The following is a 17,923-nucleotide window of genomic DNA, read 5'->3' on the forward strand; positions in this document are numbered from 1 at the left end:
AAAAATATTGCACCATAATATGCTTTCATTGGCACGTAGTACCCATAAATCTGCTGCCTTTTCTAATTTCAGCCAGTTTAACATGTATCAGGACCATGTTGTCCTCTAGTTGCCAGATACGGTCCACTGTGTCTTTCACGCTACCCCACAAGGTTTAGAGGTCTTGTTGCAATAGTCCATCAGTTTTGACGTCCTCAATTCTACCAGTGAGGGATGAGGTGTTAATCTGTATACAGTGGGGCAAAAAAGTATTTAGTCAGTCACCAATAGTGCAAGTTCCACCACTTAAAAAGATGAGAGGCGTCTGTAATTTACATCATAGGTAGACCTCAACTATGAGAGACAAAATGAGAAAACAAATCCAGAAAATGACAGTCTGATTTTGTAAGAATTTATTTGCAAATTATGGTGGAAAATAAGTATTTGGTCAGTAACAAAATTTCATCTCAATACTTTGTTATGTATCCTTTGTTGGCAATGACAGAGGTCAAACGTTTTCTGTAAGTCTTCACAAGGTTGGCACACACTGTTGTTGGTAGGTTGGCCCATTCCTCCATGCAGATCTCCTCTAGAGCAGTGATGTTTTGGGGCTGTCGCTTGGCAACACGGACTTTCAACTCCCTCCAAAGGTTTTCTATAGGGTTGAGATCTGGAGACTGGCTAGGCCACTCCAGGACCTTGAAATGCTTCTTACAAAGCCACTCCTTCGTTGCCCTGGCGGTGTGCTTTGGATCATTGTCATGTTGAAAGACCCAGCCACGTTTCATCTTCAATGCCCTTGCTGATGGAAGAATGCATGGGGCCATGTATCGTGAGATTTTGAGTGCAAACCTCCTTCCATGTACTCGGATCAGTCGTCCTGGCCCCTTTGCAGAGAAACAGCCCCAAAGCATGATGTTTCCACCCCCATGCTTTACAGTAGGTATGGTGTTTGATGGATGCAACTCGGTATTCTTTTTCCTCCAAACACGAAAAGTTGTGTTTCTACCAAACAGTTCCAGTTTGGTTTCATCAGACCATAGGACATTCTCCCAATACTCTTCTGGATCATCCAAATGCTCTCTAGCAAACTTCAGACGGGCCCGGACATGTACTGGCTTAAGCAGTGGGACACGTCTGGCACTGCAGGATCTGAGTCCCTGGCGGCGTAGTGTGTTACTGATGATAGGCTTTGTTACATTGGTCCCAGCTCTCTGCAGTTCATTCACTAGGTCCCCCCGTGTGGTTCTGGGATTTTTGCTCACCGTTCTTGTGATCATTCTGACCCCACGGGGTGAGATTTTGCGTGGAGCCCCAGATCGAGGGAGATTATCAGTGGTCTTGTATGTCTTCCATTTTCTAATTATTGCTCCCACAGTTGATTTCTTCAATCCAAGCTGGTTGCCTATTGCAGATTCAGTCTTCCCAGCCTGGTGCAGGGCTACAATTTTGTTTCTGGTGTCCTTTGACAGCTCTTTGGTCTTCATCATAGTGGAGTTTGGAGTCTGACTGTTTGAGGGTGTGCACAGGTGTCTTTTTATACTGATAACAAGTTTAAACAGGTGCCATTACTACAGGTAATGAGTGGAGGAAAGAGGAGACTCTTAAAGAAGAAGTTACAGGTCTGTGAGAGCCAGAAATTCTTACAAAATCAGACAATGTGATTTTCTGGATTTGTTTTCTCATTTTGTCTCTCATAGTTGAGGTCTACCTATGATGTAAATTACAGACACCTCTCATCTTTTTAAGTGGTGGAACTTGCACTAATGGTGACTGACTAAATACTTTTTTTGCCCCTCTGTAGCTTCACAGAGTAACTTCAGGGTCCTCAGGTTTAGATAAGGAAGTGACACATGACTGTTTTAAATCAATGCTGATTTTTCAGGGCGACTCATTTTGGAAAGCCGATGGCCACTTCTCCTGTATATACGTAGGCTAGGAACAGTTGCAGTGGTTCAAAATGTGGCAGCAGTGCCAGGAGGTGTTACTAGAGGACATGTAAACCGTATACAGCTAGAGTTCCCCACAAGGCGAAGTTCAGTAAATACAGCTCAGGCTTAGCACGCTAGCTCGTGTTACAGTACATCATCCAAGTAGATAAAATCAAATATGAATGTTATTGTTTTCCCAGTATTATATTTTTAGATTATATTAATTTTTATAATTATATTATATTGTGTGCCAACTTGGGACAGTGGCCTAGATTTGGGAAGGGGTGATAAAAGGCACTGTTGGATCCCTAAAATGCATTTCAAACCCCTGTATATTTAATACGCACTTTGTATCTTTTTTTCTTGTCTTATAGGCAGCAATGTGCTATGTACACGTGGCTGCTCTGGTAGCTGAATACCTCATGAGGAAAGGTGAGTGCTTTTCATCTTATCACTTGGGTGTCTTCCAATAAAGAGCAATAACACTAAAAAGTATTAGTAATAAATTCCGGATGGCTACACACCAATATTACTCTTTGTACATCGTTTGTTTGCCCTGTTCATTCAGTCATATTATCATTTCCAGTATAGTCTGACACGCCATTTTAACAGCATCTGGATTGCTTTTAGTCAAACTTTTCCACTTATTATGTTTGATCTATTATGTAGAATATTTAGTGAGAACTGTTATAGGAACACTATTACACTTCTCTTTATATGCTGTTTTTAAACACTAAACACAGAAAATGCACAAGAAAAAAATATTCTGTCTTGGGGGCAACACGGTGGCTTAGTGATTAGCACTGCAGTCTTGCAGCACTGGAGTCCTGGGTTCGATTCCCACCAGGAACAACGTCTGCAAGGAGTTTGTATGGTCTCCCCGTGTTTGGTGGATTTCCTACCATTCTACAAAGACTTACTTAAATGAAAAAAAAAAAAAAAAAAAAAAAAGTACATTGTGATCCCTATATGGGGCGCACAATCTACATTTTAAAAAAAAATAAATAAAACTCTGTCTCATGTCTAAGAACCTCCTTCAAGAATTATCTTTCTTTTGACCCATTTTGTGCCATATTTCCTGAGGATATTTCATCAAAGTCCCTCTCTGTTCTCTGTGAGGCTCGTACTGCAGACTATCATACACAACTATACTTTATGTTCACTCATATTCATTTCTAGGTTTAGATTTCCCATTCATAGCAGGTTTTCCAGATTAAAAATCAGATTTCCATATATTAGGGTATTGAGGTAATAAAGGGGTATCCTATATTCCAAATCCTCATCCTTTGGCTAGAGTGGTGAGGGCCTACGAAGGACATCATGTGTTAGGTGAATAGAAGACAGTGTGAAAGTTTCATAGTGATTTACTTTGAAACCCACATAATATAGTTACTCCTATTATTGTCCAGAGCAGCTCACTACTCTGTAGGTGGTTTTCTACTTTCAACAGTCCCTACTTGATTTAAGGCCAGCTTGCCAATAAGCTCGTGACAAAGCGTCTCCCAGTAATCCTGAAAGTCAGTGATTTCCCTCCAGCGCCACCACAGGACAAATTACATAGTGCAGTGTGTCTGATGAAATTAATGTTATCTGTGTAATGCAGGAATGGAATAATCTTCCAGATCGTATACTGTAAGTTTTGATATACTATTTAGGCTGTACTGTCAGAAGCTCTGACACTGACTGTTTTTGACACTGCCCTTCAGACATTAGAGAGCTTAAAAAGCATATTTGGCACCAAAACCAACTTTGCTTATTGCTCAGGAGTGGTGGGGGCTAGAGAAAAAAAAAGTCTGCTTTGGAATCAGAGGAGCAGCAATACTAAAAGAGATGCTAAAAATTGTAGTTGGTAGAGATGGCGAAAGGATCTCTTTAATAGAATGTAACCCATCATTCATAATCCTCAGTAACAGCCCACAGCAGAGTGTGACCATAATAGTATCTGTCTTTGTGGAGGATCTAACCTGTCCATGTATTACAAATACTTTACAACTAGGGTTGAGCCGATCTTGAAATTTCAGGATCGTTTTTAAAATCCAATTTCCAATCATTTTCCATTCGAACCCGATCCCAATGCAAGTCAATGGGATTTTTTTTAATAATCGAAGATCAGATTTTAAAAACGATCCTATTCCCTACACATCATGTAATCCAAAAATTTTTGGACTCCACTCTGTGTAGTGATAAAAAAAAAAAAACGCCAAATTGCAGACATGCGATTGCAACACACATATGATTTCCATTGTAGTTTGTAGTGATGCACACATGTGACCTGCAAGCAAATCCATCAGGTTTGGATTATCTGCAGTTGTCACAGTTGCACACAATTGCAGGTTGCAGTGTGACCGTATAGACAATATTGGACGTTTGCACTGGGATTCGGCTTTGACGTGTCAGTGTAGCCTTAGCCAGGAAATTGAATGGTTGCTTCATAGTTTCTGTACAGATTACAGCTGATAGCTAGGGGTAGGATACCATGTGCTGATACTATGTTTTTTGGAGGCACCTATCTAATAATCTATCATGATGTGGACATAAAAATTGAAGAGGATTTGTGTAGATCAATAAGAGTAAAAGATTTGTGTGGTTACTCTTTAGTCAATGACTGGATAATAAAAATAATAATACATTTTATTAACGTAACTCCAACATATTCACTAGAGTTGAGTGAATTTTTAAAACTTTTGATTCGGCAGCTTTGCCGAATTTTCTGATACGATTCATTCCAAATTAATTTGAGGCGTATCGTGTTAAAAAAAAAACAAAAAAACAGCTATTTCCTGGCTGCAGAGAGCCTGTATAGTGGTGTAGAACACTGTGCTTTGCAGTGGTTTTTAGTGATGTCCCACTAGGGGACCTGAACCAGTGATGAACTAATCGCTGATTCAGCACTATAGACTGCAATACACATGTATTGCAGTCTATAGAGGAAGTCAGCGTATGCAGACACATAAGGTGACTTCTGGGCAGGATCAACCAGGTACTGGGGGCTACTAGCAGCTTGGGGTCAATGGCCAGACCCTGGGCTGCAGAAGATGCATATCTGCACCCCCTGCTCACACTTTGGAGGGTGCCGAGGGGAACATGTAGCATGGTGGAACCCCTTGAATGTCCCACTTATTTTTGATCGCAGTATTTCAAGGGCTTATGGAGCAGGGTGTTAGCTATTAGTTACAGCTAACACCCGCTCCCGTTTCCGGTCATGAAGGGGTTAAATGGCTGTGACATTACAGGGCTGGCTGCTGATTGGCTGCACACATGGCATTGTGGGTGATCCCGCATTCTCAGAGTTCCTTGCCCCATGTCCTAACGTGCAGCAGCCATTTTAGAAAAAAATGCAATTCATTGCCACAAAGCGTGAGGAAATCTGGATTTGATGCAAATCAAATATTTCCTGAAATTTGGGTTGAATTCCACTTCATCAGCTTCGATTTGCTCATCTCATATATTCACTATAAACCTTGAAGTACCACTTTAGAAGAAGATCACATAATGGAGAGTAGCACCATATTTTGTCTAACCATCTTGGTCTTTGTGTAATTTTGGCATAGTTCCTTACTCTTAGAACGTTACACATTTTATTGAAATTGGTTCCTCTTTAACATTGTGCAATCTTTGGTTTTCCCAGGGATGTTCAGGCAGGGCTGCTCAACCTTCAGAGTAATCACTCCAAATATTGATGAGGAAGCTTCTATGATGGAAGATGTCGGAATGCAGGATGTTCATTTCAATGAGGTATGGTTATGGGTTTTAAGGCGTTGTCCCCTTTATATTATTCATTTGTTATTTAGAGAATAGGAAGTCAGGTAATTTTCTAATGTGCATTCATTTTGACAGGTATATAGTAGACTTAACATATATACAGTATTACTACAGCATCCATCTTCTTGTGCTCATGTGGACAAGCAGCTCGCACATTGTTCTCTTAGTCTCCTCTCTTGTGTTCTTTTGCTTTTTTTTTTGTGACAGTTAACATTTGTTAAAAAAAATGGCAATACCATCTAGTGACAGTTATGAGGTTTTTTCTTTATTTTGCGCCGTTATCTTTTTAGGTCTTTTGCTTTTACATAGCAATATACCAGAATTACCCTTTTTTTGTTACTAAATGAGCGGTTTAATTGGCAATTAAAAAGCCCTTGTGTCTTGGAAAGTGATGTTGGAAGAAAAATTATTTCAAAAATTTGTTTTTATTTTGTAAAAGTAGTACAACTTTAAGAAAAAAAAAAAAAAAAAAAGATAAAATTAGTATCTATTTAATCTTCTCCAGCAAGTGAATGTATGAAGTTACTTAAGCTGCACGGTGAATGGCACAAATTATATAGCATGAAAAGCCAATGGCAAAATTGCTGTTTTTTTTTTTCTATTCCTTTCCCCTACAAAATTAATAAAAGTTAATCAATAAGGTAGGTCTATCCTACTTGTCATGCAAAAAAAAAATCCTCATCATACTTTTACATTGATAGAAAAGAAAAAAAAAAAGCTATAGGTATGTGGTTTATTATGTGACAATGGAAAAAAAATAAAAATAAGTTGGTCATCGGTACCTAGAAGAGGCCAGTCACTAAAGGGTTCATGGGTTTTAAGTAACACTCCTGCTTACTGAATGCCAAGATTCACATTAGGGTGAGGAGTATGTGTCAAATGAAAGACATATTTAGATAGTAGTGAGTTAGTTCAAATGCATTACATGGGACTGACTGGTTCATGGAATATACCATTTTACAGTTGGCGTTAACTGCTATATGACAGTTACATGAGCAAAATTTTAAATACGTTTGTTACAAAAGCACATGATATCACAATATATAATTTAAAGGGGCTATCAGCAAAATTAGGCTATTCAGGCACCGCTAATGTTTTTTTTTAGCCCCCCCCCCCACCCCCCCCACCCCCCGTTTTAAAATAATACCCTACATTATTCAAATGATACTTACCCGTGCACTCTGGGCGGTCCTGCATTGTCCGACGTCATCTTGCTGTCACGCCTTCCTCTTCTTTCTTCTTCCAGCGATGTCCTCCTGTCCTAGCTCTTCCCCGCCTTGATCTTCTGTTTTTCCAGCGGGTTATGTTCAAATCCCGCGCGTGCGCAATATTACTCCCTCCGGAGCGCTACTGCGCACGCGCCATCACCATTTTTGTTGTAGTTCTAAGTAACCCTAAGAACTACGCTCGCGAACTTCTTCATTCTGGAAGAAAAGAAAATGAAGCCGAGAAAGAGCCAGGACCAGAAGGCTTCGCCGAAAGAAGAGGAAGGCGTGCCAGAAGATAACGTCAGACCATGTATCACCGCCCAGCATGCACGATAATTATAATTTACATTTATGGTTTTATTTTAAAACGTGGGAGGTTTAAAATAACATTAGCGGTGCCTGAATAGCCTTTTTAAAGGCTATTCACGCTTATGTGGGGTTCATACAGCATCATTTTGCTGATACAGTAGATCCCCTTTAAAAAAATATATATATATATATATATATAGAGTGAACACAGATAGCATTTCTATTAATGCATTTCCTTTGCCCAAAAATACATCTTAGAAGGTGCAATGTTATTCTAGACTGAATAAGATGCAACCAGGATTTTTGCATGGAGCAAGGAGATTCTTGGAAGATGATGAAGACTTGAATCAGTAATTTGGCACCTGATTTAGAAGCAAATTATACTAATGCTAGAAATGGCTGGTAGCTATGATGGTGGATAGAAGAGAAATGCTGGTGGCACTTACTAAACTAATGGTGCATATAGACACGTGGGCACTGGCAACAGGATTGTAAGAACTGTTTAATATGGAACTTAATTTTTAACTTTCAGACAACATTAGGTTGCACCGTACCCAAAACCAGAAAATAGAATTCCATTAGCTGAAGCCTTATTACCATTGCCTGTTATTATCACCCTTGTGCCACCTCCAGTCCACACCCTAAATTTCATAAGGCATAAACTAGTAAAATATGTAAGTGCGTATGTTTGTTTGATAGGTTTGCTGGTAGTTTATGTAAAACAGGCAGGATTTGGAAGGAAATACATATTCTATTTTCCCTGGAACACAGTGTTTCCTATAATCATGTTGATGGTGATAATTCTTTTTGCATTGCATGGGTATTTTTATCAGTACCTTTTACAATAGAGAATAATCTTTGCAGGGTTTGCACTTAACCTTTAATCACAAGAAACATAAATTAGTGAATGTTTAACGCAGTTCATAGGTCATCCTGATATTAAGTATTTGATGGAAAAGATGGAGAATAATAAACCAAATGACTAATTTCAAGAACAATTGCAACACAATCTCCAGTACCTCTCCGTCCTGTCCAAATACTACTCAAAAAAATTTAGTACTTTAGCTGAAACTATCCAAACACAATGTCAAATTTCTGTTACCAGCTCATAGTTAGTTTGGACCATCAAAGTGTAATTGATGGAGTCCAACCATCGAGACACTCAATGATCACCAAACCAGCGGCCTCATCATTCTCTGTTGATCCAGATACATCCCAACATGGCACTATGCTTTTGTTTTACTGTTTTATAGAAATCTAAACGTCAGACTCCCATTGAGTATACATCATAGATATGGTCTTCTTGGATATTGGTGTGAATGAACGTTACATGCAAACCCTTCAATTCTTGATTGGGGCATTTGTGTAATATATATTGGTGCTGTTGTGACCCAAAGGTTATGGAATCTGAATACTGTACATATTACTTGTGTGCTTAGAATGTGTACTTATAGATAATGTACAAAACGTGTGTATTAAACACAGCCTATATTATATAGATTTCTAGAACTCTTACTATATATCTATATGATTTGTACTTGTCCTTGTACAGGATGTTCTAATGGAGCTTCTTGAGCAATGTGCCGATGGCCTATGGAAAGCAGAGCGCTATGAGCTGATCGCCGACATTTACAAACTCATCATTCCCATCTATGAGAAGCGCAGAGATTTTGAGGTATCCAAATCATATCAATACTCTGTGCGTCTGAATTACAGTTGAAGAAACTCCAGTTCTAGGACAAATGTGTTTTTTAATATAGGATCATAAAAGCCTTTAATAAAACTTTCACATATGTTCAGTTCATTACTCAGCAGTAGGTCATTTATCACTATGAGTTATGGGGCCTTTTTTATGCCGTCATTCCATATACCTAATTTACCAAAAAGCTGCAGTCAGGCTATAGATCTTTCATAAAATTCAATTCAGGGAAATTATGATTCCAGTACTGATAAGATATTTTGGGTTTAGTTTCCTTGCCCATGTATTGGGAAAATAGGTTTTTAATAAATCCTTTCTATTGGTTTTGCATTGTAAAATACGAAAAAATTTTAATGCATTACCGTCCCGTTACCCCACTGTGTCCTTCTCATGCGCTGTTGTAAATGCACACTGGTAATGTCATGTCAATATTCAGAGAAATCTGACTCCTGTAGTCCCTGAGAAATGACACGACTATTGAGGACACTTCATCTTTTTGGGAAGATAAATTTCTTACAAAAGTCTGCTCTCCGTGTATACAGTAGGCATTAGACACAGCTGATATTTCACTGCAGTTTTAAAAAGTAAGGGCATATCAGGATAAATATTTATTTTCTACAGTCATTTAGAGACACTTGGCTGACCTTATGTCTTTAAGATTTCCGTGTTATGTTGAAGTATTATCAACATAATAGCTGAATTATTAGCTCTAGTCATCACTTAATAACACGTTGTATAACTTGCACATGACATGATGAGGTGTACTGTTGGGATTTCCAGTATGTGATTTTTTGATTTGTGATAGTGGTATTAAAGGGAATCTACCACCGCCCCAAACATATATAACTGCTATCTCCGCATTAAAGTGATAAGTAATATATTTATTAGCTATGTCCCTTTTGTAGATTTGAAGAAAAGCAACTTTGAAGTCTAATGCAACTGAGGAATTTGGTGCACAGTGGGAAGACCTTCATCCATGGGATTGCTGCTTTTGTTGCTCAAGTGCGATGGGGAGGATCCAACTCCAACTATACTGTACAGACAGGAGATGGTCAAGGTCTGATTGGCCAAAGAGTGCTCCAGGGTGATGGGGCTCCACCCCCAGTGCACCAACTGTCTCATTTGTATAAGACTTCAAAGTACAAACAAGATCTACATAGCAAAGTTATTGTGTTTATTACTGTAATGTGCTGTGTAATATGGTGGTGGAACTCAATGTTAAAGCGGTTGTCCAGTTTCAGAATGTTATTGTTTGTATTATAAAAAGCTATGTAATTTTTCTATATACTTTATATATCAATTCCTCACGATTTCCTAAATCTCTGCTTGCTGTCATTCATTCTGCTTACTCCCAGTAGATAAAAATCAGTCCATGGTCATGTAATGGACACCGCACATTAAAATCCAAGCTGTGGGACTGTTCCCATCACATGACCATGAACTGATTTTTATCCACTAGAAGTAACAGAATGAATGACAGCAAGCAGAGATCTAGAATTGACGCAGAAAATATATTTGAAAATTGCTTAGCTGTTCATACTACAAACCATAACATTTGTCTCTCAATATTTGTCTGAAACTATATTTGTCTGATCCCTTATGAGTGAGTACTATTCGAAACAGCAGTTTTGAATATCACACACCCATTCATTCTTATGTGTGCGTGCTATTCGAAGCTGCCCTTTCGAATAGTACTCGCTCATCTCTACTTTTAAGTATAACTTGAAAAATGACCTATTTATCGTGGTTTATGTATTGATTTTATAGAGACTTGCGCATTTGTATGACACACTGCATCGTGCCTACAGCAAGGTTACCGAGGTAATGCACACAGGCAAGAGGCTTCTGGGAACCTACTTCAGAGTGGCCTTTTTTGGACAAGTAAGATAACTTGAAGTTACATTGTTTTGTGACCGTCGTTGATTTTTAAGAAGCCCTCCACCCAAGCTCCTTCCAATTATACATGCATTTGATGCATTTCCAGGAAAAAAATAACTTAGCAATATAAGATTTGCTCATGGTACAACTTCAATATTTTATATTTAGCTTTAATGGTTTTTATAGAATTAAAAAAACAAAACTATATTGGTTGCAGAGGCTTATGTCCCCAAATGGTGTAAGATACCTCCCAGTCCCCTTTACTCTCCTGCTGTACCTAATCCATTGTTACTGGCATCACTCTGAGCCTCTCATTGAGCTCAGTCAGTCATATAACCAGAGCTAGAGGTTCTAGCGTAAATCCTATCACAATCTATTGGGGATCTAGATGACATCAGGACCTCGGTAACATCTCTTACTATGTAGCCAGTCTTTGGTTTTACTGGTTAGTGTGAGGTAGCCAAGCAAGGGAAGACAATTGAGTGGAGCTCTTCAGATTGCTAACATTATAAACCCAAAGTACAATGTATCTAGAATTGTACTAGTAAACTTTTGCTTTTTGTGTTTCTTTTACATTATATTTGTCTCTCTCAAGGCAGCGGTAAGTTGTCAGGCCTGGTTGACAAGTTTTCCGTAGGTCTAAGCTACAGTATGCTTCTGTGTGGTTTGCTGAAATGAGAATGGCAACATTTGCGTTACTTGCCACAGTCGTGCACAGTCGTCCGTGCAACATTTTCACCTCTCATCTGCACAGCTGGAAGTGATATTTTATATCTGTGACAGTGACTGGTATCTTATATCTGGTATTAATGCATGCTGTGTACAAATGTATGGCTGTTTGTTTGGTAACCAGCCGCAGAGAAAGTCAGTCAGATTGCTCACAGCTTCATCCATGGGAGCTTCTCATCACGACTGTTTGTGAAATTGTTTGTTTTTGGGGAAACGTTTGTGCAGCGCCACTGCAGTAAGCAATGCAATTTGTATTTTATTCTGTTTATCCCTTTCTTACAATTTTATAGCAATACCAGTTTACAGACAGTGAAACAGATGTGGAGGTAAATGCAGTGTTGTGTCTACCACGTAGGCAGCACTGGTTATGTCCTGTATTAAAGGTTTTGGCTTGATGTGGTGTTTATGATCAGCATTTCACTCTTCTCCACCACATTGTTCTGTTTGCCTCCTTCCATTATGGGGGGTGTATTTTTTTTCTTTTTTTTTTTCTTTCTGGGTCCAGTTAATCCTTTACACAAATTTTAGGTGACTTCTATTAGAATGACGCATGCTGCGACCACACTGAGAACATTATCATAGTGTTCAGTGGTCATAAGGCTAGACAAAGGGCAGTAGTAAAGTATACAGTAAAAGTAATACTGTATCACAAATCTAAATATTTAAAGACACTTTAGCCTTAATATGACATTTTACTTCTATTTTTTACCATTAACTGAACTCGCTGCAGGCCAAAGTAAATAATAATTTCCATTATAAAATATACATGTATTGTGTGGAATCACATATTAAAATAAAATCTTTTAGTATGTCCCTAGTTGAGGCTCCTTTGCCTTAGGATGTATGTGACAGATGAGAAGATAAATAGACACTATTAGATTATCGGTGGAAATCATCTCTTGCTCTCTGACTGTTCATCATATTCACAAGTCAACAAGTAATGCAAGGTTCACACCTACGCTCGGGTTTCCATTCTTGGGGACCCAAAAAGCAGAGACCCAGTCCGCTTAATAAGCGTTTAGCTACAAACCCCATAGACTATAGTGGGGTTTGCATGAAAAGTGCGAAGAGAAAATTCCTGCTTGCAGGACTTTTCTCTCCATGTTTTTCAAGCAGAATGGGGGATGGAATCCCATAATGGGCAACAAGCACAGATGTGAACCCAGCCTAAGTCTATCTGACAAGCAGGACAACAGTGCAACAATGTGATCCTCCAATAATGTATATCTTAAGTTAAGACTGAAAAATAAAAAGTTGATACAATTTGTCAACTTTCATTTTGATCAGTTTTGTGATAATGGCTGCATTGCACGTAAATACAGATGCAAGGGATTAACACCAGGATCGTTGGTTAATGTCTGACCACCACTGTTTACATTTTGTTATTTTCTATACTACTACATTCTCATCATTTGTTTTCCTCCATGATCATGTGAACTTAATCACATGACAAAGGCATTTCACATTTTTTTATGTTTTTTTTTGAGTGTGGAAATATATATTTTTACGTTTGCCCACCTTAGATTTTACATGTTTGCGTTTTTAATGAACAAACATCATGATTAACATAAATCTTCATCTCAGGGATTCTTTGAAGAAGAAGATGGGAAGGAATACATTTACAAAGAACCTAAGCTCACGCCACTATCAGAAATCTCTCAACGCCTGCTTAAGTTGTACTCTGACAAATTTGGTTCTGAAAATGTGAAAATGATCCAAGATTCTGGAAAGGTACAACCACATGGCTAAGGAAAAGTAGAAATTTTATACCAATTGACAGAAATGTGAAATTACAAGAATTGTGGGGGGTTTAATCAATGATTGTGCTATATGTGCAGGGTGGTGGTTGAAGGGTAACCCCAACCCATGTAATCATTTTAGGTGGAATCTGGTAAATATATTGAGGCAGATTTACTATTGAAAAAGAATGAGAATTCTAGTGCAACAAAAACTTTCACACATGTCTCTTTATTAACACAGACTTCTGACATTGTCTACAGCCTGTATAACACATGGACAGGGCTTGCTTGAAGGGGTTGGTGCTAAGATGTGACACAATTTGCCAAAATTTGTGCACTTTTTTTTGTCAGAAGCGATGATAACTAAGAGGTGGTTTAACCTTGTTCTAGACAGTCTAAAAATATGCTAGATTATTATTCAACATTTGTCACTGTGATAAATCTGGCCCAGTTTAAAACTGTCTACTGTAGGTTTACATTGTCTATCCTTTAGTGCTTATTCACACAACAGTGTCTATTCACACGTCTGGGTTTTTTGACGGTCTGATTTTCACACCCTTCAAAAAAAAGCAATGTGCCATGTGAACAGACTCTTTGAAATTCCTGGTTTCTATAATGGCCATGTGACGGCTGTTTCAGAAAATGGCGGCCACATGGCTTTTATTCACTGTCATGTAAGTGCTTTCCGTGAACGTGCACAGATGGCCACAGACGTTTTTCACAGACATTAGGCACAGCCGTGTGTATAATCCCTGTGACGGCATTAGTAAATCTTAAATGTTCGTACCTTTTATTAAACACCAGCTAGGCATGTAAAAAACGTTCAGAATGTAGCCACTTTATAGCATAGTCCATTTACAGTAACTTCTATTGGGTGGGCAGCAGTAAAAGGGGTGATTCTTAGATTTCATTGAAAGTAACCTTGCTTACTTATGTGATTTCTTAAGGTAAACCCAAAAGATCTGGACTCCAAATATGCCTACATCCAGGTTACACATGTCACGCCTTACTTTGAAGATAAAGAGCTGCAAGAGAGGAAAACGGAGTTTGAGAAGACTCATAATATCCGTAGATTTGTCTTTGAGATGCCATTTACCCTCTCTGGAAAAAGACAAGGAGGGGTGGAAGAACAGTGGAAGCGGCGCACGATCCTTACAGGTAAATGTTACATAATGGAGTGTCATGATCTGCACTAGAAGTCCAGAAATATCCCTGTGACCCAAAGTTTGTACTGGTGACTACAGGCCCACATCACTGGTGTGAATCTTCTATAGTAGAACAAGTTCAGATGCTTTGTGTGTTACCTTTGTGAGGCAAATACCTTAAAGATTTATATTCTACAATTAGTAAATTTCTTTTGTCACTTTGTTGCTCTATAAATCTGAAAACATGGCCATGCATACAGTATTCCTCTTACTGAGTATCTCACTGTGAAGAGTCTATTCTGTAAAGAAATTTCTGATTTCATGATACAGATTTAGAAAACTCAATACTGGTCTCCTCTGTTTAATTTTTGTGTTCATTTATTGGCATTGTTGGAATAGTATTTAACACTTATGTCTTTCTTTGCTCAGCTTTACATTGCTTCCCATATGTCAAGAAACGGATCCCAGTAATGTATCAACAACACACAGATCTCAACCCCATAGAGGTCGCCATTGATGAGATGAGTAAGAAGGTTGCTGAACTCCGTCAGCTCTGCTCCTCTACAGAAGTAGACATGATTAAGTTACAATTAAAACTACAGGGTAGTGTTAGTGTACAGGTGAGTTTTGCTATGCTACATTATGCTACTATGCAAATAATACATGAACCCAACTATCTGTATATGGTATACAACTGCACGATATTTTGTACTGGGTAGTATCTATAATTTTGTATAGATATAAATCAACACTCTATGATCCATATATAGTGTGAACACAGTCTGACCAAAATTAAAAGCCATTCTCATAATTGATATTTTAGGTAGTGATGGTAATGCAGTTACCTTAAAGTGGTGCATGTGCCGAAAAACTTTAATGGGATTCTGTAATCTGAACTCAGCATATCAACTCAGCAATAGAGAGTTAAGGTCACCTGGTCACCTATTTACTTGCTCATTTGAATACATGGTTGACTATTTGTCTGAATGCTGTGCAGTGATACTATAGCCATACCCACAGTGAACAGCTGGTTATAGGGTGACTTGTTTTGTATTTTTTTATAGAACAACAGCAGCAAATCACATGGAAGATGAGTGGTGGTTTTATTAATGCAGAAGCATGAACTATATTAATATTTAGTATTAATATTTTTCTAGTTTCAGTATGTATATATGAATATTTTCAATGATATTGGTGAAAACTTGATGGAGATGGGGCCACACGGTGGCTCAGTGGTTAGCACTGCAGCCTTGCAGTGCTGGAGTCCTGGTGTTCAAATCCCACCAAGGGCAAAAAACCATCTGCAAGGAGTTTGTATGTTCTTCCCGTGTTTGCATGGATTTCCATCCCATATTCCAAAAAAGACATACTGATAGGGAAAAATGTACATTGTGAGCTCTATGTGGGGCTCACAATCTACATTGAAAAAGCAAAAAAAAACAAAAAAAAACTTGGAGATGAAAGAAGAAAAAATAATTCTGGAGCTCACCATAATTTCTCTTGTATTTATTTTGGGGTGCACGATCTCAGCCTTCCGGACTTATGGAAGCTTTGGAACCATTGTATAAAGATGAAAATAGATCAGCAGATCTATTTTCATTTTTATACATTGGTGAAACCTGGTTGCATTGAAAGAGGACCTGTTGCGCTTAGGTGTTACCTTTCTCTTTGTCAAAAGGGTGTGTCTCTAAACAATGTAGCACTGACCATACAGATAGTCCTTAATTTCTAGCAGGGATAACCAAAGAATGCTATATTAATAATATGGGGTATACAATTATTCAGTAGATAGACAAGTAATGGGAAATCACTAGAGATGAGCGAACACTAAAATGTTCGAGGTTCGAAATTCGATTCGAACAGCCGCTCACTGTTCGAGTGTTCGAATGGGTTTCGAACCCCATTATAGTCTATGGGGAACATAAACTCGTTAAGGGGGAAACCCAAATTCGTGTCTGGAGGGTCACCAAGTACACTATGACACCCCAGGAAATGATACCAACACCCTGGAATGACACTGGGACAGCAGGGGAAGCATGTCTGGGGGTATAAAAGTCACTTTATTTAATGGAAATCCCTGTCAGTTTGCGATTTTCGCAAGCTAACTTTTCCCCATAGAAATGCATTGGCCAGTGCTGATTGGCCAGAGTATGGAACTCGACCAATCAGCGCTGGCTCTGCTGGAGGAGGCGGAGTCTAAGATCGCTCCATACCAGTCTCCATTCAGGTCCGACCTTAGACTCCGCCTCCTCTGGCAGAGCCAGCGCTGATTGGCCGAAGGCTGGCCAATGCATTCCTATGCGAATGCAGAGACTTAGCAGTGCTGAGTCAGTTTTGCTCAACTACACATCTGATGCACACTCGGCACTGCTACATCAGATGTAGCAATCTGATGTAGCAGAGCCGAGGGTGCACTAGAACCCCTGTGCAAACTCAGTTCACGCTAATAGAATGCATTGGCCAGCGCTGATTGGCCAATGCATTCTATTAGCCCGATGAAGTAGAGCTGAATGTGTGTGCTAAGCACACACTTTCAGCACTGCTTCATCACGCCAATACAATGCATTAGCCAGTGCTGATTGGCCAGAGTACGGAATTCGGCCAATCAGTGCTGGCTCTGCTGGAGGAGGCGGAGTCTAAGGTCGGACCTGAATGGAGACTGGTGTGGAGCGACCTTAGACTCCGCCTCCTCCAGCAGAGCCAGCACTGATTGGCCGAATTCCGTACTCTGGCCAATGCATTCTATTAGCCCGATGAAGTAGAGCTGAATGTGTGTGCTAAGCACACACATTCAGCACTGCTTCATCACGCCAATACAATGCATTAGCCAGTGCTGATTGGCCAGAGTACGGAATTCGGCCAATCAGCGCTGGCTCTGCTGGAGGAGGCGGAGTCTAAGGTCAGACCTGAATGGAGACTGGTGTGGAGCGATCTTAGACTCCGCCTCCTCCAGCAGAGCCAGCGCTGATTGGCCGAATTCCGTACTCTGGCCAATCAGCACTGGCTAATGCATTGTATTGGCGTGATGAAGCAGTGCTGAATGTGTGTGCTTAGCACACACATTCAGCTCTACTTCATCGGGCTAATAGAATGCATTGGCCAGCGCTGAATTCCGTACTCTGGCCAATCAGCGCTGGCCAATGCTTAGCACACACATTCAGCTCTACTTCATCGGGCTAATAGAATGCATTGGCCAATCAGCGCTGGCCAATGCATTCTATTAGCTTGATGAAGCAGAGTGTGCACAAGGGTTCAAGCGCACCCTCGGCTCTGATGTAGCAGAGCCGAGGGTGCACAAGGGTTCAAGTGCACCCTCAGCTCTCCTACATCAGAGCCGAGGGTGCGCTTGAACCCTTGTGCAGCCTCGGCTCTGCTACATCAGAGCCGAGGGTGCGCTTGAACCCTTGTGCACACTCTGCTTCGTCAAGCTAATAGAATGCATTGGCCAGCACTGATTGGCCAGAGTACGGAATTCGGCCAATCAGCGCTGGCCAATGCATCCCTATGGGAAAAAGTTTATCACAATTACACACCCGATAGAGCC

At 39.7% G+C, this 17,923-nt stretch overlaps 1 protein-coding gene across 13 annotated transcripts in view; it reads left to right on the plus strand.

Annotated features, from left to right (window-relative positions):
• DOCK9 (dedicator of cytokinesis 9) overlaps window positions 1-17,923 on the plus strand; it is a 203,178-nt gene that overhangs the window by 178,695 nt on the left and 6,560 nt on the right. For 6 of the 13 annotated variants that reach the window (XM_075265309.1, XM_075265318.1, XM_075265306.1 and 3 more), the window contains exons 44-51: window positions 2,285-2,342; window positions 5,539-5,645; window positions 8,742-8,864; window positions 10,656-10,769; window positions 11,786-11,821; window positions 13,080-13,226; window positions 14,182-14,392; window positions 14,809-14,999. In XM_075265309.1, the coding sequence (XP_075121410.1) occupies window positions 2,285-2,342; window positions 5,539-5,645; window positions 8,742-8,864; window positions 10,656-10,769; window positions 11,786-11,821; window positions 13,080-13,226; window positions 14,182-14,392; window positions 14,809-14,999 (987 nt within the window). Of the gene's footprint in view, window positions 1-2,284; window positions 2,343-5,538; window positions 5,646-8,741; window positions 8,865-10,655; window positions 10,785-11,785; window positions 11,822-13,079; window positions 13,227-14,181; window positions 14,393-14,808; window positions 15,000-17,923 lie in introns of those variants that run through there. The other 7 variants (XM_075265317.1, XM_075265313.1, XM_075265316.1 and 4 more) reach the window with 2 other exon arrangements.

The sequence above is a fragment of the Leptodactylus fuscus genome, chromosome 2, assembly GCF_031893055.1.
Source record: "Leptodactylus fuscus isolate aLepFus1 chromosome 2, aLepFus1.hap2, whole genome shotgun sequence".
Taxonomy (NCBI): domain Eukaryota; kingdom Metazoa; phylum Chordata; class Amphibia; order Anura; family Leptodactylidae; genus Leptodactylus; species Leptodactylus fuscus.